This window comes from Copadichromis virginalis, linkage group LG1 (assembly GCF_057382275.1).
Source record: "Copadichromis virginalis isolate Kocher_CV1m ecotype Utaka linkage group LG1, C_Virginalis_male_GT1.1, whole genome shotgun sequence".
Taxonomy (NCBI): domain Eukaryota; kingdom Metazoa; phylum Chordata; class Actinopteri; order Cichliformes; family Cichlidae; genus Copadichromis; species Copadichromis virginalis.
Window position 1 is genome coordinate 30,685,416 of NC_140618.1, and position 18,292 is coordinate 30,703,707.

Below are 18,292 nucleotides of genomic sequence, written 5' to 3' on the forward strand. Positions count from 1 at the left end.
CACAACAACAGTCGCCTCAAGGCACTTTATATTGTAAGGTAGACCCTACAATAATACATACAGAGACAGTTTGACTCTGTTGTAATGGGGTAGAAGAGAGAACACAGAAGAAAGACCAATGCATGTATACTTATGGGTCATCTGTCCAACCCAATAAGCTAAACCAGCACTAGAGAAACGAGTGATGTGAAAATATTTTTGCAATGGACCTGTTCCATACAACGGAAGAAATCGAGTTGTGTAGTTCTGTAAACGCAGATTTGGGTAAGAAAACGAGCACCATATGGAAATGGTACAAAAGGCAGAAGAAAACCATCATTTTGTTTGTGTTAAATCTTCTTGTTTCCAGCTCTCTGTGTAAAACTGAGAGTGATAGGTTAAAGTTGTACCTTTTTGGACAGGTTGGGCAATGAGAAGAAAGTTGTGCTTGTTTAAAGATTTCATGGATTAATACACTTCTGATCATCTGGTTTAAGTTATACTAAATTAAAGGCAACAAGAATTGCTGGTAATCCATTTTTAAAGCCATCCATTGACTAACCTGACTAGATACCAGCTTTCTGGGGTGGAAAAAACACATTAAAATCACATTGCAAATAAGCTTCTTTATATTCATGGGTTACCCTAATGAAGGCTACAAGCTAATAAAGAGCAAGACAATAAAGCTGCCCTTTATACTGAAAGTGTTGCTGATGATTCATCCTCTTTAGACTTTCTGCTCTTTGCAGACCTTGGAAGTAAGTGAAGTTGTGCCTTTTCTGCCTTCACTAAGGTGTGAAGCTGATTTCTAACAACAAGTCCGCATCCAGGAGTCAGCTGGTACGTTTTAAGTGTTTACTGTCAGAAGCACTGTGATACAGAAAGAAAAAAACAACACGTTATATTTATGATGTCATTGACTTGCTTTTACAATATCAAACACTGAGTCATTAAACTTCATGCACATCTCACCTAAACACAAAACATATCCCGAAAACTTTACTGAATATTTGCCCCAGGTATCTAGCAGTTAGCTCAAGGCTAACATTACATTGAAAATGGGCTAACACGCTGAAATTGCAGCCGTTTCTCAACTGTTACACAAAACTATTACTGGTAAGCTCAACACAACACATAGTTACTGCTTACTGGCATGTGCTCTTTCAGGCACAACAGAAAAAAGATGAACAAAAAGTGGAAAAGACAACAGTTTGGCTTAAAGGCCTTTAAATGTAGAGAAACTGCAGCAAGTCTGCTGGTACAAAAAACACGTGGTCAAATTCGCATGTGCCAGAAGACTACTCTGTCTCTAATTGTTGGGCCATGTGTTTTCACAGTGCTCCAAGAATTGTGAAGGCGGCATTAAACTGCGGGAGGTTCAGTGCTTTGACCTGAGGGACCAAAGACCCCTTCGGCCTTTCCACTGCCGAGCCATGTCCTCCAGGCCCCAAACAACGATGCCCTGTAACCTTCAGCCATGTCTTGAATGGTACACCTCCTCCTGGGGTCAGGTCAGTAATATAAAACAAAGGGTTAGTGACTTTGTGATGAAAAGCAGTTCTGTATACACAGATAAAATTTCTCAATTCAATAAAATTGAAGGCAATGCAACATTAGATTTTATCATTGTAGTGGAAAAAAGAAAAAATCTGAAAGAGTCAGCTGGTAGACACACTGTGTTTGTCTATAATTGCCTGCACTCAAGAATATGACTTTGGCTGCAGGGTTAAAGACAAAGACTTTGTTCTTTTAAGTGGTTTACCTGATAATCTTTACGTAACAAAAATGGTCACAGTTAATGGCTTATCAATGTCGAAGAAGCCTCCACAATTAAATTTTTATCAAATCAATTTTAAAAAATTAGCTTCTTGGAAAGTTTAGAGGGAAAAAAGGGCATTAAATGTCATCTGTAGTAACTCCTTGTTGAATTTAAATTTCTTCTTGCGTCTAAGCTTTGCAGTCATCTCAGTCAAGGCTGTAAGGCTTTACACTTCAAAGTATAAGAGCAGAGCTTCTATTACTTGTACAATATGGCCATGCTCCTCAATATAGTTGACAGATAATAGAGGTGCGTCCACATGGCTGTCATGATTTGATGTAGGTGTGTTGTGCCAGTAACACAGCCGAGATGCTTTATTTTCTTTTAACAATGCTATGAAAGGCTGTGGTTACACATCTAGATGCTGAAAACCAAAGAGCCTTATAGGTGTCAGGCTGTGGCGTATTTATGGAATCTATTTTCAATTTTTACTTAAGCCATCAAATTATTTTTGTTGTACTCGGTGTTTTTGATGGGGGGGATTACTGTTCTTTTTTAAAATTCGGTGCTGTGTTTTGTGGATTTTTCAACATCCCCTTGGATTTGTTTAATGTCTGAAATCCACAGAATCAATCAGTCAACCTAAACACTGAGATTTACAGCCTCCATGTGTTTGCTGTTGTGCTCTGGGTTGTTCAGTGCTCTGAGGTGTGCGGAGGAGGTCAGCAGCAGCGTATCGTCACCTGTCCAGAGGAGGATCAATGCGACAGAGACCACGAGCCCAGCACCATCCAGTCATGTAATAGCCATCCTTGTGCTCAGTGGCTTACCGGATCATGGGGACAGGTACTACGAAGGCATTCTTGATTGCATTTAAAAACCAAAATCACGAGAACATCCCTGTCGTTGATGAAGCATTATTGCTTGAGGTACGAAAGGATCATGATTACCTTGCATAGAAGGCTACAAAATAATTTGATGTCCATCCTGCTATCATGGATATTTCATACTTCATTTCATACAGCGTTTTTTTTCCTGAAGTAGAAATCCTTAAACAAAAATTGCAATCCTATAAAAGAGTTCATTGCAGACTATTCACGGTGTATTGCCAATGTAACCTGGTCACACGACCAGAATCTTTCAGGGGATTTCATGAGACACCCACATGAGCACAAGTGTTTGAGTAGAGTTTAGGGAGAATCAGTAAGGTCAGAATCAGTCAATCGGGGCCAATCAGGAGCGCTGAGGCAGTGTAGCCTCTCAGATTCACCTTTTAGATTGAGAATGTCAAAAATATACTATCCTCCTAACTGACAGCTGAAGCAGTTCTGCACGTCTTGTAATAGTCTAACTGGTGTCAGTTGAAATGTGGCCCTTAATTGTCAATCATAAACTCGGAGAAGAGTTTGGGGAACACTGATATTATTGTACAAGATAAACGTTGTTTTACTTGCCTTTAAAACACATTAAAATTGTTTCCCTTTCTTCTTGCAGTGTTCAACTTCTTGCGGAGTTGGAGTGCAGCATCGACTTATTAAATGTGTTGACACCAGGGCTGAGACAGATGGAGAAGTTGATCAAGCTCAATGTCACCACGAGCCACCGCCTGAGAGCACCCGAAAGTGTAACACGCAAGAGTGTGAGAGCGTACAGCCTGGTGAGTACGTTTGAAAGGAAAAAATATGGTTATTTGGTTAAATATTTCCCCAATTCCACAAAAGTTGGGACGCTGTAAAAAATGTAAATAAAAGCCGAATCTTATATGTTGTCCACAGTACAACATATAAAACAGTCAGTGTTTAAATTAAGAAGATGTGCCATTTTAAGCATCTCCCCTCAGTCGGTAAACATCTGGGAGTTGTGGAGACCAGCTGCTGGAGTTTTGGAGATGAATGTTGGTCCACTCTTGTTTGATAGAGGATTCTTGCTGCTAAACAGTCCCGTGTCTTCTTTGTCGTATTATTTGTATCATGATGCTCCGAATCTGGAGTCTTCTGCTGCCAAGCCGTGCCACGATAGCTGCAGCAGGCACTTTTGTTTAGCTTTGTCTAGCTTAAACGCACACAGCCTTCCCTGGAAAAAGACATTATGGAGGATATTTTCCTCTAAAGCCGTTATATACCTTTTAGCACTGATGGCCCTTTTGTAAACTGCAAATGTCATAGGGACTGTTGCCTGAGAACAAGCCAGATGGTCTCTTTCCATCCATGTTTTCAGAATTTAAAAAAGTGTAAAAACATAAAAATAACTAATGACAGAATGGTTTTCTAGAGAAGACGACAGCATTTCTGGATTGTGTTCACCTTTGGCTGCTTGTCTGCACAATAAAGGTTTAACCTGCATTTATGTATGCCACAGTGAACCCTGTTGGGATATATTACTGCCAAATTCAAAATGAGCTGAAATTATGTATGAAATAGTAAAATGTCTCACTTTAACCATGTTTTCGATTGTGATTAAAATTTGCTCTCAGGAGGTTTCCAAATCATCCATTTGTTGCCATTTACATTTTACACGGTGCCCCAACTATTTTGGAATTAAGTGTTGCATAATGTGTGTTTATGTTTATTTTAATGATTATCCAGCTAATCCTCTATTTATGTAACACACTAACAGAATTATTGTGATAATCAATGATTACAAAGAGCACTTAAAGACTGTTGCGCGCCTGTTGCAGACGGTTCAATTAAAAAGATTAAATTAAAAAGATTGTGAGGATTAACAGATTTATATTTTGCTGCTGCCAGCAAGTGTAGTTGTTCTCACTAAGACAGGATTTTTTTTTAAACCTTCCCTAAATATTATATGTCAGTGTTAATTCAATTTTAAGCCTGTTTGAGCTGATTAATGCCCTGTCAGGGTGCTGGAGTACAGAGCAGGAACATCAAATCTCAGCTCCTTTTTTTTATTAGCATAGTACTGGTTTATTGAGTAGTGCACGTGATTACAGCATATCAAACTAAAACCAGTGACTCATTGTGTGCTAGCTAACATGAAGTGGAGAAAACCTAATGATACTACACTTTAAATGTTGACTTATGATATTTTTTTAAATATGACATTAAAGGATGTTATTGTAAACAATGATTAGGATCACTAAGGAAACGTAAAAGCAACAAAGCTTCAGTCATGACCTTTTTAAACAGATGATATTGAAGGAAATACTGAAGATGATGAACAAAAGAAATATTAACTAAGAATGATCAAAACACACTGCCAATGTCCTGCAGCCATTAAATATCTTTGTGTGATCGGCTCCAGTCCCGAGCTAATCTGATATTTTAAATAAGTAGAGGAAACTGATTAAGAAGCAGATGTGGGTTGTTTTTTGGTGTGTTTCCTTTTGTGTTTGATAGCAAATAATTGGTTCTAAACATGTTGAATTACTCAAAATGTCATATTATGATTTTTTTTAAAAGCGCTCCAAAGCAACGATTCTCTTGTTCCAGCTGAACCAATCAGCTTTTTTACAGTAGTTGCACGCCAAATGGCAAAATGTAGGTCTGCGTCATGTATTGTGACAGAACAAACTCATATGCAACACGTGATCAGACAGAAATAATGTGTAATTTACATGAAATTCAAATCTAGCATCCACCACTGCTTCTTCTTCTGGGTGTGAGGGTACTGGTTAAAATGGCAATTACGTGGAGCTTCAGCATGAGTTAAGATTGTAATTCCGACATAATCTCCAGTGACATTAAGGCGGAACAAAATGCATAAGGGGTTAAAAGAAAACAAACCCAGTGATGTGGGTGACTTAGTTTTATGTGATGTCTGTTTCTCGCAGTTGAGCCTTGCGTGGCTAGATAGCTGGCTCAATTTCCCACCTGTATTGTGCCATCAAAATAGTGATGAAAATAATAATAAAATTCAATTACAATTGTTATTTATAGTACAAAATAATATAAGATAAGATAAGATAAGATAAGATAAGATAAGATAACCTTTATTAGTCCCACACGTGGGAAATTTGTTTTGTCACAGCAGGAAGTGGACAGTGCAAAAGTTATGAGGCAAAAACTAGAATACAACAAGAATAAATACAGTACACAACTGTACAGAATAGAATAAAATAAAATACTATACACAGTAGAATAAAATAAAATAAATATACAATAAGATAAAAATAGAATACAAATACAAATACTATATACAACTGAGTAAAAATACAACGATGACAGAAAGGATTATTGCACTTAGTGTTATTGCACATGTGTGGATGTGTGTGTTTGTTCAGTTAAAGTCTTTGTTGTGGAGTCTGACAGCAGTGGGGAGGAAAGACCTGCGAAATCTCTCCGTCCCACACCGTGGGTGCCGCAGTCTCCCACTGAAGGAGCTGCTCAGTGCTGTCACAGTCTGCTGCATGGGGTGGGAGATGTTGTCCATCAGGGATGACAGCTTAGCCGCCGTTCTCCTGTCACTCACCACCTCCACTGGGTCCAGAGGGCATCCTAGAACAGAGCTGGCCCTTCGGATCACCCTGTTCAGTCTCTTCCTGTCCCCAGCAGAGATGCTGCCGCCCCAGCAGACCACGCCATAAAAGATAGCAGAAGCCACAACAGAGTCATAGAATTTCTTCAGGAGTGGGCCCTCCACTCCAAACGACCTGAGTCTCCGCAGCAGGTACAGCCTGCTCTGCCCTTTCCTGTAGAGGGCGTCTGAGTTATGAGTCCAGTCCAGTTTATTGTTCAGATGAACACCAAGGTACCTGTAGCTGTCCACAGCCTCAATGTCCATACCTTGGATGTTCAGTGGTTGCAGTGGAGAATGCTTGTGCCTGCGGAAGTCTACCACCAGTTCCTTGGTTTTACTGGCGTTGATCTGGAGGTAGTTCAGCTGGCACCAGTCCACAAAGTCTTGGGTCAGACCTCTGTACTCCTTGTCGTCCCCATCAGTGATGAGGCCGACTATTGCAGAGTCATCAGAGAACTTCTGCAGGAAGCACTGGGTGGAATTGTGGGAGAAGTCTGCAGTGTAGATGGTGAAGAGGAACGGAGCCAGAACCGTTCCCTGTGGGGCCCCCGTACTGCAGACGACCCTGTCCGACACACAGCCCTGAGTCCTCACATACTGTGGTCGGTCACCTCACCTCACTCCTCACTGGAGTGGACCATCACCTCACTACCTGGATCCTGGACTACCTCAAGTCCAGGATCCAGGTAGTGAGGTGATGGTCCACTCCAGAGTTCACCAGCTTGTCCTTTAGAACCGAGGGAAGAATGGTGTTGAAGGCACTGGAGAAATCAAAGAACATGATTCTCACAGTGCTTCCAGCGGTCTCCAGGTGAGCGAGGGAACGATGTAGGAGGTGAATGACGGCATCATCCGCTCCAATGCCAGGCTGGTAGGCAAACTGAAGTGGGTCCAGTGATGAGCTTATTAGGCGCCGAAGCTGAGCCAGGACCAACCGCTCCAGGGTCTTCATCAGGTGGGATGTCAGAGCCACCGGCCTGTAGCTGTTGAGGTCCTTGGGGCGTGAAGTCTTTGGCACTGGTACAACACAGGAGGTTTTCCAGAGCTGTGGGACTCTTCCCAACCTCAGGCTCAGGTTGAAGAGGTGCTCCATCACCCCACACAGTTGGTCCGCACAGGACCTGACGACCCTCGAGCTGATGCCATCTGGACCCGCTGCCTTCTTGCCATTAATCCTCCTCAGTTCCCTCCTAACCTGGGTGGTTGAGAGAGACAGGCTGGAGCCTTGTGTTGAGTGTGTATTGGATGCTGTTGTTGGGGGTGGGGGGGAGTGAGCAGGGTGAATAGAGGAGGTGTGAAGTGTCTGAGGTGGAACAGCAGCAGTGGGGGTGGGTGAGTCTGCAGCCGATGTTGCAGACTGCCTCATGGCTGAGTCAAATCTGTTGAAGAAATGATTCAGTTCATTTGCCCATCTCACATCCCTCCCAGGCAGAGAGTTCTGCTGTTTGTGGCCCGAGATGGTTCTGAGGCCTCTCCAGACTTCACCAACGTTGTTTTGTTGAAGCTGGTTCTCCATCTTCTGCCTGTAGCTCTCCTTCCCATTCCTTATCAGTCCCCTCAGCTCTCTCTGCACCCTTTTCAACTCCTCTTTGTCTCTGGATTTGAAGGCCCTCCTCTTCTGCTTGAGGACGGTTTTAATTTCTGGGGTAATCCAAGGTTTGTTGTTGGAGAAACACCGTACAGTCCTGGTAGGTACAGTGTTATCCACACAGAAGTTTATATAGTCAGTAATGCATGTAGTAAGGCTGTCGATGTCCTCACCGTGGTCATCACAAATCACCTCCCACACAGTCGACTCAAAACAATCCTTAAGAGCCTCCTCGCTCTCCTCTGACCATCTCTGTACTGTGCGGGTGGCTGGTGGCTCCCTGCGCACTAAGGGCTCATACACAGGGACAAGGTGCACCAGGTTGTGATCAGATCTGCCCAGGGGAGGGAGAGGTGATGAACTGTATGCCTCTTCTGCATTGGCATACAGTAAGTCCAGTGTTTTATTGACTCTGGTTGGGCAGGTCACATACTGGGTGAAGGTGGGCAGTGTGGAGTCCAGTGAGGCATGATTGAAGTCCCCTGATATTATGAGAAGGGCTCTCGGTGATTGTGTTTGCAGTCTGCTGACCACAGAGTGGAGAGAGTCACAGGCTGCATACGCGTTGGCCGAGGGGGGGACATACGCTGTTATCGCGATAACATGCGAGAACTCCCGGGGCAGGTAGTACGGACGCATGCTAACGGCTAACAGCTCAATGTCTCTGCTGCAGAGTTGCTCTTTTACAGTGATGTGCCCAGGGTTACACCATCTGTCGTTCACAAAAACTGCCAGTCCCCCTCCTTTCCTCTTACCGCTGTCTCTGGTCCTGTCCGCTCGCAGCAGCTGGAATCCCGGTAGTGTCACGCTTGTGTCCGGAGTTAGCGATGTTAGCCACGACTCCGTTAGCATCATGATGCTACATGATGCTACATTCGATATACAAGGTGATATCGAAGCAAATCTACAAAAAACCGTTGCAACAGAGGATCTATCAGCGTTTCTTTAATGGTGCCACATCACAAAATAAGTGGAAAGACTGAGTACGTTAGCCTGAAAGGCCTTCTTTGTTAACCGGGCACGCACAAGATGAACTGAAACTTCCTTTTCAAACGAAGCCAAGAAGGAGATATTTACATTCAAAGCTTCCATTCAAAACTGGAGAATTGCTGGCTGTGCATCATCTTTTTTTTTTTTTTACTCATTCTTGTTGGATCAAAGTTTTCACTTTCGATCTTTTTTATTAAGTACATTCTGGCTCTACAATAGCCTCTCATTACTGTAGGTGATTGTAGACGAAAGTCACCTACACAGAGTGAGGTATAGCAGCCGTTTTATAACATAAGTGGTTCTCTCACTCCCAACTATTCAGTGTGTACCTGTGAGGTGAAGCATGCCCACTCACACCTGGTTATGCTATAACAGTAGCGCTGAAGGTGTTTAGTGTAGAACACGCTTTTATAAAAGGCACTAACCTCCAAAGACTGTCCATCACTACTACATCTCCTGTTTACATGCGTGTCTTCTGTCATTAAACAATCACCCGTTGCACGTTTACTTTCAGTTGTTTTGATCTGGGCCACAGCAGTTCTTTGGCATTTCTGCTGTATATATCAGAAATGAAATCACAGTGTTCTTCAGAGGGCAGCCTGTTGGAGTCTGAATGCCATCTTTGCTGACATTTTGAGAGCACAGAGGAGTAAAAGTGTAATGATAAATATTTGAGGCTTGTGTAACGTGGCAGCAAATATTTGGCCATGTTAGCTTTGTGTTTCACCCTCAGTTACAGTCAATAATGTGTTTGTGGATTTTCATTGGAATAAGGTAATCAGATGGTGGCAAAGGTTATTTTTTCCTCCCTGTTGTCAATAAAGCCTGTTTGAGCTGATTAATGCCCTGTCAGGGTGTTGGAGTACAGAGCAGGAACATCTCAGCTCCTAGCGCACATGATTGATTGATATACCTTTATTAGTCCCACAAGGGGAAATTTCATAAGGCTGCCGACCTATTGCACGCAATGGCGGCGCCATCTTACCCTCCGACCATACATACATTACACAAAACATCACGTGGGGAAGACAGGTCAGAGAGGTACAACAATGGAAAATGCACCACACGAGGAAAGATAAGGAGAAAAAAATAACTCCCCCCAGACTGAGCTCCAGCAGGGAGATCAGTTTGAGAACAGAAAAAAACACCTCTGCACAAAGCACATGAAAAAACTCTTAATACACCAAAGAAACACATGACAAGCAACAGGGGTGGGTAAAGGATGCAGCATCGGAAGGGAATAAGCATCGAAGGCGTTTGGAAAGGTAGTGGGGATGAGTGTGTGCATATCAGTGTATATGTATGTGTGTACGTGTCCAGAGTTCAGCTGAGACAGTAAACAGTCTTCCAGCCAACCCAGGTGGCCTTGCATGGAATGGGAAGGAACAGACTAAACACAGTCGTTATCAGGGTGTAATTATAGCATATCAAACTAAAACCAGTGACTCATTGTGTGCTAGCTAACATGAAGTGGAGAAAACCTAATGATACTACACTTTAAATGTTGACTTATGATATTTTTTTAAATATGACATTAAAGGATGTTATTGTAAACAATTATTAGGATCACCAAGGAAACATAAAAGCAGCAAAGCTTCAGTCATGACCTTTTTAAACAGATGATATTGAAGGAAATACTGAAGATGATGAACAAAAAAAATATTCGGAGTGTGCAGTATAATAGATTTTAATGGATTTAAGTCTGACCTTGCACCACTGTTTTTGCATCTGTTCAAATGAGCCCATTTCTTGTGACATAAAGCAGTTCTCCTGTCTAATCACTTGAAGTATCACTCCACATCAGAGCTTAGAGACGGGTATTAATTCAGTGCCATTCAGTCGCTGCAGCAAAGCGAGAGTGATCACAAATATAAACTGGACATAGATCATAAACATTTCTTGCTAACAGGGGACCAGGCGTGACAGAAATGTAAAGCGATGGAGGAGACGCGTTTCAGTGATCTATATATTTTATCTCTTAAGATAAGATTTTACAATAAAAAAATGGCGGCGCGTGTAGACGCAGCGACCTCACGCTCTCCCGAAAATGCGATGTTTTGTTCGTCAAGTAAGTGTCTTTCTGCAAGTGTTTCTCGCCAGTCCACGTCGGAATATGTGTACAGTCGTCAGGCTCTCTTACACATTCGGAGAAGCAAGATTTGCCAAGTTTTGAACACTAACGTTGAGATGCTAAGGGAGATAGGACTTCTGCGACAGCCTGCTAGCTGGCCTAGCAACTCACCGGACTCGCCTGCTAACCCTCCCCGGGCAAGGAGGCGTCGAAAGCGGTGCGCTAGGACAAGGAAGCGGGGCAAGCGCGGAGGAGTCCGAGTCAGGCTTGAGGCTAAGCCAACTCGCCCAGCCATACCATCGATCCTCTTAGCCAACGTTCGATCTCTGGACAATAAAATGGACAACATACGACTTCTGAGATCAGCGAATCGCAAAGTAAGTGACTGTTGTGTGCTAGTTTTCACCGAGACATGGCTTAATGACAACATTCCGGACTCGGCCATACAACTGGAGCAGCTAGCATGCTACAGAGCCGACAGGGCTCTCATAGACGGAGGCAAGACCCGAGGTGGCGGGGTCTGTGTTTACATCCGTGACGAGTGGTGTCGGGATGCCACTGTAGTACGCAAACACTGCTCATCACTGGCGGAGTTCATGATCGTGAAGTGTCGCCCTTTCTATTTGCCCAGGGAGGTAAGCTCGATCTTGTTGGTCGCTACCTATATACCTCCATCTAGCAACAACAGCGATAGAAATGCGGCGCTGAACGAACTGTATCAGGCCATCAGTGAACAACAAACAGCACACCCAGACGGTTTCATCATCCTCGCAGGAGACTTTAATCATGCTGATCTTAAAACTGTTCTCCCAAAGTTTCATCAGCATGTACATTTTCCAACAAGGGGAGACAACATATTGGACTTGGTCTACACACAGGAAAAAGGAGCATACAAAGCCATCCCCCTCCCCCACATCGGCACCTCTGATCACCTCACTGTTATGCTAATGCCAGCATACAGACAGAGAGTGAAGGTCATCAAACCTGTTATGAAAGAGGTAAGAGTGTGGCCACAGGAGGCCACCTCTGCTCTTCAAGACTGCTTTGGGTCAACTGATTGGGACATATTCAAGGAAGCAGCCACCTACAATAATATCATAGACATCGAGGAGTACACAGACACGGTGAGCTCATACATCACCAAATGCATTGATGATGTAACACAGGTGAAAAGTATCACAACTCGAGCCAACCGGAAGCCATGGCTAACAGGAGATGTCCACAGGCTGCTGAAGGCCAGAGACAAGGCCTTCAGAGCTGGGGATGAAATAGGCCTGAGAACAGCGAGAGCCAACCTGTCCCGTGGCATCAGGAAAGCGAAACAGGACTACACACACAAGATAACCTCCCCACTATTACAGACTACAAGCCTGTAGCGCGTAGCTGTGAGAGCGACACCACTCTGCTCAACAACCTGAACAGCTTCTTTGCACGATTTGAAGCACAGAACAACACACGCCCACAGAAAACACCACCACCTCCACACGACCAGCCTCTGTGCCTGTCTGCTGCCAGCGTGAAGAGGACACTCATCACCATCAAACCCGGAAAGCAGCGGGTCCAGATAACATCCCTGGTAGTGTGCTGAAAGACTGCGCAGAGGAGCTGAAGAATGTCTTCACAGACATCTTTAACACCTCCCTGAGGCAAGCGACTGTCCCATCATGCTTCAAGACTGCCACCATCATACCTGTGCCAAAGAAACCATCCCCAGCCTGTTTCAATGACTACCGCCCCGTGGCACTGACACCCATTATTATGAAGTGCTTTGAACGACTAGTCATGTCACACATCAAATCCACCCTACCTCCCACCCTGGACCCACACCAGTTCGCATACAGAGCGAAACGATCCACAGAGGATGCAATCTGCTCTGCCCTCCACCCAGCCCTAACTCATCTGGACAAGAAAGACTCATATGTGAGAATGCTGTTCATAGACTTTAGCTCAGCATTCAACACCATAATACCACAACAACTCATCTGTAAACTGGACAGACTGGGCCTCAGCACCTCCCTCTGCAACTGGCTGCTGGATTTCCTCAGCCAGAGGCCTCAAGCGGTGCGTGTGGGCAACAAGGTCTCAAACAGCATCACCCTGAGCACGGGGGCTCCACAAGGCTGTGTGCTCAGTCCTCTGCTCTTCACCCTGTTGACACATGACTGCACACCAACCTACAGCTCCAACCACCTTGTGAAGTTTGCGGACGACACAACGCTGGTGGGGCTCATCATCAAGGGCGATGAGACCCACTACAGGAAAGAGGTTGCGCTCCTGACCACGTGGTGCAGAGACAACAACCTCCTGCTAAATGTCAGTAAGACCAAGGAGATTATTGTCAACTTCCAGAGAGGCCACACCTGTCACCCCCCATTGACCATCGACGGCGCTGCGGTGGAGAGGGTGAGCAGCACCAAGTTCCTGGGGGTGCACATCAGTGAGGACCTCTCTTGGACCACCAGCACAGCATCACTGGCCAAGAAAGCACAACAGCGCCTCTACTTCCTGCGCAAACTCAAGCGGGCAAGTGCTCCACCACCCATCCTGACTACATTCTACAGAGGCACTATTGAAAGTATCCTCTCCAGCTGCATCACTGTGTGGGGCGGTAGCTGCACTGACTATAACAGAAAAGCTCTACAACGCATTGTGAGAACAGCTGAGAGGATAGTTGGTGTACCACTCCCCTCCCTGCAAGACATTTACACCACTCGCCTCACCCGCAAAGCCATCACAATTGTCAACGATGCAACCCACCCCGCGCACTGTCTGTTCAGCCTCCTGCCCTCTGGAAAGAGATACAGAAGTCTCCACTCCCGCACTACCAGGCTCACCAACAGCTTCATCCACCAGGCTGTGAGACTGCTGAACTCTCTTCCCTCCCGACTCCCAGCCAGCAGAATCACCAGATTGGCAGAAGTATAGGAAGACAGATTGGACTCTACTCCCCCTCACCCACGCACACTCTCCAACAAAGAAACACTCTCTGAACCAAGAACTGAAAACATTCCTGACTTGCATTGCAATTGCACACACCTGCAACTATATATATATTTTTAGTATTTCTTTTAGCACTATTTATATTATTATATTACTATTTATTACTTTATTGTTAGGGCTGTTTTTGTTGTGCATCTGCACCTTATTGTTGTCAATGTCTACGCATGGGACAGTGTGAAACGTAATTTCAATTCCTTTGTATGGCAAGTACATTTGAAGAAATTGACAAATAAAAGTATTCTATTCTATTCTATAAGATTTACGATCATTAAATTCCAGCCACAAATTCAAAGGTGTGGTGTGCGTTCGCGTGGTCAGTGATGGGGAAGCGCGGGAACCTTTTCAGATATGAATTAGACAACAAGCCATCTGAAATTTTACGAAATCTGGATTCATGTCAATTTATCACTGTGATATTTTAACAGACGGTCTAATCAAACCAAAAAATCAAACCCTTTTTTTTTTCATGATTGATTTCAGTTCATGATTTCCAAAAGCTTCTCTAATTAAAATCCAATGAGACGTGGAGTGGAAGATGAAGAAGAAAAAAAACCCTTTGACTTTCACTGTGAATGCGCTGTGCTGTGGCATAAAAACGTGTAAAAACATGTGTGGAGCTGCGTGAAACCAAGATATATTTTGAGTCCTGTATGCCAGACAATTTACCGAGGCTGTGTGTCATTAATATCCTACTAGGAAGCAGTGGGTGCGTCTCACCAAGATGAGATGAAATTGATGCAAGGTCATCCTTCACATGGACATTACACGTGTTTTAGAAGCAGGGATGCATTCGTTGGGACAAAATCAGCGTGGCATTTTCTCCCTTTGGATTTGTTAATTATGCTCTTTTTAAGAGCTCAGTCTACCGTACACACCCCCCCCCCCCCCCCCACACACACACACACACACACACACAACCTTAACCACAGCAGAGGCTCTGAAGTCCTGATCATGAACTCTGACTGCAGAATTAATATGGATGTTTTCCTTGGACGTCAATAATCAAATTTTACTTTTTTTACTGTTTTTTTCTTTTATTGAATATGTCAGGTTTTTGTTACTGAACTCGCTATACATCTCAAGTCTAATTTTGGTGAGGTCAACCAGATTGTATGAGCTCATCAAGTACTGTCAGAAGTAGCTTAAAAAATCCTCGAGGATATGCCCTCACAAAACAGACGTATTGTGGTGGACCACTGGAGGGCTCCACTCACACCCAGTTCTCAGGAAGTGTTGTTGCTGTGTTTTGGAGGGAAAGTGTTCAGTTCTGTGGTGATGAGTAATAAACGAGCAGTGTTTATCGAGAGCTCTCGTGTCGTCTGTGTTTACCTCCACATTGGTGACCCCTGACTCGAACATGCTGCAGTCCGATGGTGGCGCCGACTCCGCTCTGGATGCATCAGCAGCCGCCAGCTCTCTGCCTCCGGCTGCAGCTACGTTTGCTGTGGCGCTCGAGCTGCCGGACTTTTGGCTTCACGATCCCCCGTCGTGGTTCGTGCATGTGGAGGCTCAGTTCGCCCTTCGTGGCATCTCGGCTGACGACACGAAATATCACCATGTGGTGGCTTCTCTCGACCCGCTAGCCACCCGTCGTGCATTGACTCTCCTCCGGGACCCACCCACCCGAGGGAAGTACGCCGCCCTTAAGGAGCTGCTTCTTCGGCGCTATGCCCTCACCGACGCAGAGCGAGCCGAGAAGCTCCTCTCCCTCTCAGGCCTGGGTGGCGGTACGGCTCTCGAACTGATGGAGCACATGCTATCCCTTCTCGGACCGGATGACGGGGGATTCCTCTTCGCCCACATCTTCCTCCGACAGCTGCCGGCGGCCGTGAGAGCCGGCCTCGCCAACTCTCCGCGTCTGGGCACGAAGGATTATTGCTCCCTGGCTGAGGACGCGGATCGTATTCTCCTGGCTACCCGCACTTTCCACGATCACGACCTAGTTCCAGCCTCGCCGGCGGCGCCTTCCACTTCCCCGCTGACCTGCCACGACGTACCCGATCCTTCGCTGACGGCAAAGATCGCGGCACAGCGACACCACGGACGGGACCTCTGTTTCTACCATCAGCGTTTTGGCGCCGGAGCGCGCCGCTGCCTGCAGCCTTGCGCTTTTTCGACCCTGGGACATGGACCCCGCCAACGCGCTGTAGCGGCCGCGACAAAGAAAAACTGCTCTTCATAGAAGACTCGCGCTCTGGGAGACGTTTCCTGGTCGACTCTGGCTCCCAGAAGAGCCTCCTTCCCCCGTCCGGAGCCGACAGTTTAGCAGCAGGCTGCGGACCGCAGCTTATTGCGGCTAATGGCTCTCCCATCGCAACGTTCGGGGAAAGGTTCGTGACTGTTTGTTTTCATGGTCGGGATTTCCAATGGACCTTTGTTGTTGCCGCTAGCTCTGTACCTATTTTGGGCGCTGATTTTCTTTGTGCCCACGGACTGCTGGTCGATGTTGCTAACAGACGCTTAATCGATGCACTGTCTTTTTCTTCAATGCCCTGTTTCACTCGCGCCATCGAGCCCCTGAATCGGGCTAATTTAGTGACTTCAGGGAATGTTTTTCAGCGTTTGCTTTTGGAGTTCCCTTCACTGACTGTTCCTAATTTCTCGAACACGGCAACGAAGCACGGGGTTGAACATTATATTCCGACGGTCGGTCCCCCGGTGTTCGCACGCGCGCGCCGCCTCGACCCCGCGAAACTCTCCGTCGCTCGGGAAGAGTTTGCCGCAATGGAGCGCCTCGGCATAGTGCAGCGCTCGAATAGTGCCTGGGCTTCTCCGCTACACATGGTGCCCAAGTCAGACGGTCGGTGGCGGCCGTGTGGGGATTTTCGCCGTTTGAATAATGTCACGGAGAATGACCGTTACCCCATTCCCCACATCCAGGATTTTTCCGCCCACCTCGCCGGCACCTCGATTTTTTCTAAAATTGACTTGGTGCGGGGGTATCACCAGGTTCCCGTGCGCGCCGAAGACGTCCCCAAAACTGCCGTTATTACCCCTTTCGGCCTGTTTGAATTTTTGCGCATGCCGTTCGGCCTGAAAGGCGCCGCCCAGACTTTTCAGCGGTTGATGGACTCCGTTTTGCGTGGGCTGCCTTTCGTCTTCGTGTACCTTGACGATATATTGGTGCCCAGCTGCTCTGAGAGTCAGCATGCGTCCCATCTGCATCAGGTTTTCCAGCGCTTGGCGGCACACGGCCTGATCGTCAACCCCTCCAAGTGCCAGTTCGGCTTGCCGGTTCTGGATTTCTTGGGCCACCGCATTTCCGCTGACGGTGTGGTTCCGTTGCCAGACAAGGTCCGGGCCGTTTCGGCTTTTCAGTGTCCTGCGTCCGTTAAAGCGCTGCAGGAGTTCTTGGGGATGGTCAGTTTCTACAACCGCTTTCTCCCCAGAGCTGCGCACCTGCTGCAGCCTCTCTATGCTGCCTTGAAGGGTAAAACAGCTAAGGACCCGATTGATTGGCTCCCTGAACGCATCCAGGCATTTTCTGGGGCCAAGACCGCGCTGGCAAACGCCGCCCTGCTGGCCCACCCGTTTCCGTCGGCGGAGATTGCGTTGACCTCCGACGCGTCGGACGTGGCAGTGGGCGCAGTGTTAGAACAGCGGGTCTCCGGTGTCTGGCAACCGCTCGCTTTTTTTAGTCACACGCTTAGAGACAGTGAGCGCAAATATAGCATTTTTGACAGGGAGTTGCTGGCCCTACACCTCGCCACACGGCATTTTCGTTTTTTTCTCGAGGGTCGGAGCTTCACCGCGTACGTCGATCATAAACCTTTGACATTCGCGATGTCCAAGGTCTCTGATCCGTGGAGCAGGCGCCAGCAGCGCCAGTTGGCAGCCATTTCCGAGTTCACAACGGACATTCAGCACGTGGCTGGTAAGTCCAACTGCGTGGCTGACTGTCTATCCCGCGTGCTGGTTTCTCCTGTTTATGTTGGCATAGACTTTGAGGCTATGGCCGCTGACCAACAGGCCGACCCGGACGTCCTTGCCCTTCGGTCTGCGCAAACGGGCCTTGTACTGGAGGACAGACCCTTGTGGAACGGCGGGCCTAGCCTGCTTTGCGATGTTTCCACCAGCCGTCCACGCCCTGTAGTTCCCCTTTCGTGGCGTCGTCGCGTTTTCGACTCCGTACACGCCCTCTCTCATCCAGGCGTCCGGGCCTCGGTCAAGCTGGTCAGCTCTAGGTTCGTTTGGCCGGGCCTTCGTAAATCGGTGAAAGACTGGGCAGCCGCGTGCATCCCATGCCAACGCGCTAAGATCCATAGGCACACACAGGCGCCCCTCGAATCCTTCCGCGTTCCAGGGAGGCGTTTTGATCATGTGCATGTGGATCTGGTTGGTCCTCTGCCGCAGTCACAAGGTTTCACGCACCTTTTGACTGTAGTGGACCGCACAACCCGCTGGCCTGAGGCAGTGCCTCTGGCGTCCA

At 46.5% G+C, this 18,292-nt stretch overlaps 1 protein-coding gene across 1 annotated transcript in view; it reads left to right on the forward strand.

Annotated features, from left to right (window-relative positions):
* Window positions 1-18,292, forward strand: part of adamts7 (a disintegrin-like and metallopeptidase (reprolysin type) with thrombospondin type 1 motif, 7) — a 94,820-nt gene that overhangs the window by 64,478 nt on the left and 12,050 nt on the right. Inside the window, exons 21-23 of the mRNA XM_085458984.1 lie at window positions 1,317-1,490; window positions 2,438-2,584; window positions 3,233-3,395. Of these exons, the coding sequence (XP_085315110.1) occupies window positions 1,317-1,490; window positions 2,438-2,584; window positions 3,233-3,395 (484 nt within the window). The remainder of the gene's footprint in view (window positions 1-1,316; window positions 1,491-2,437; window positions 2,585-3,232; window positions 3,396-18,292) is intronic.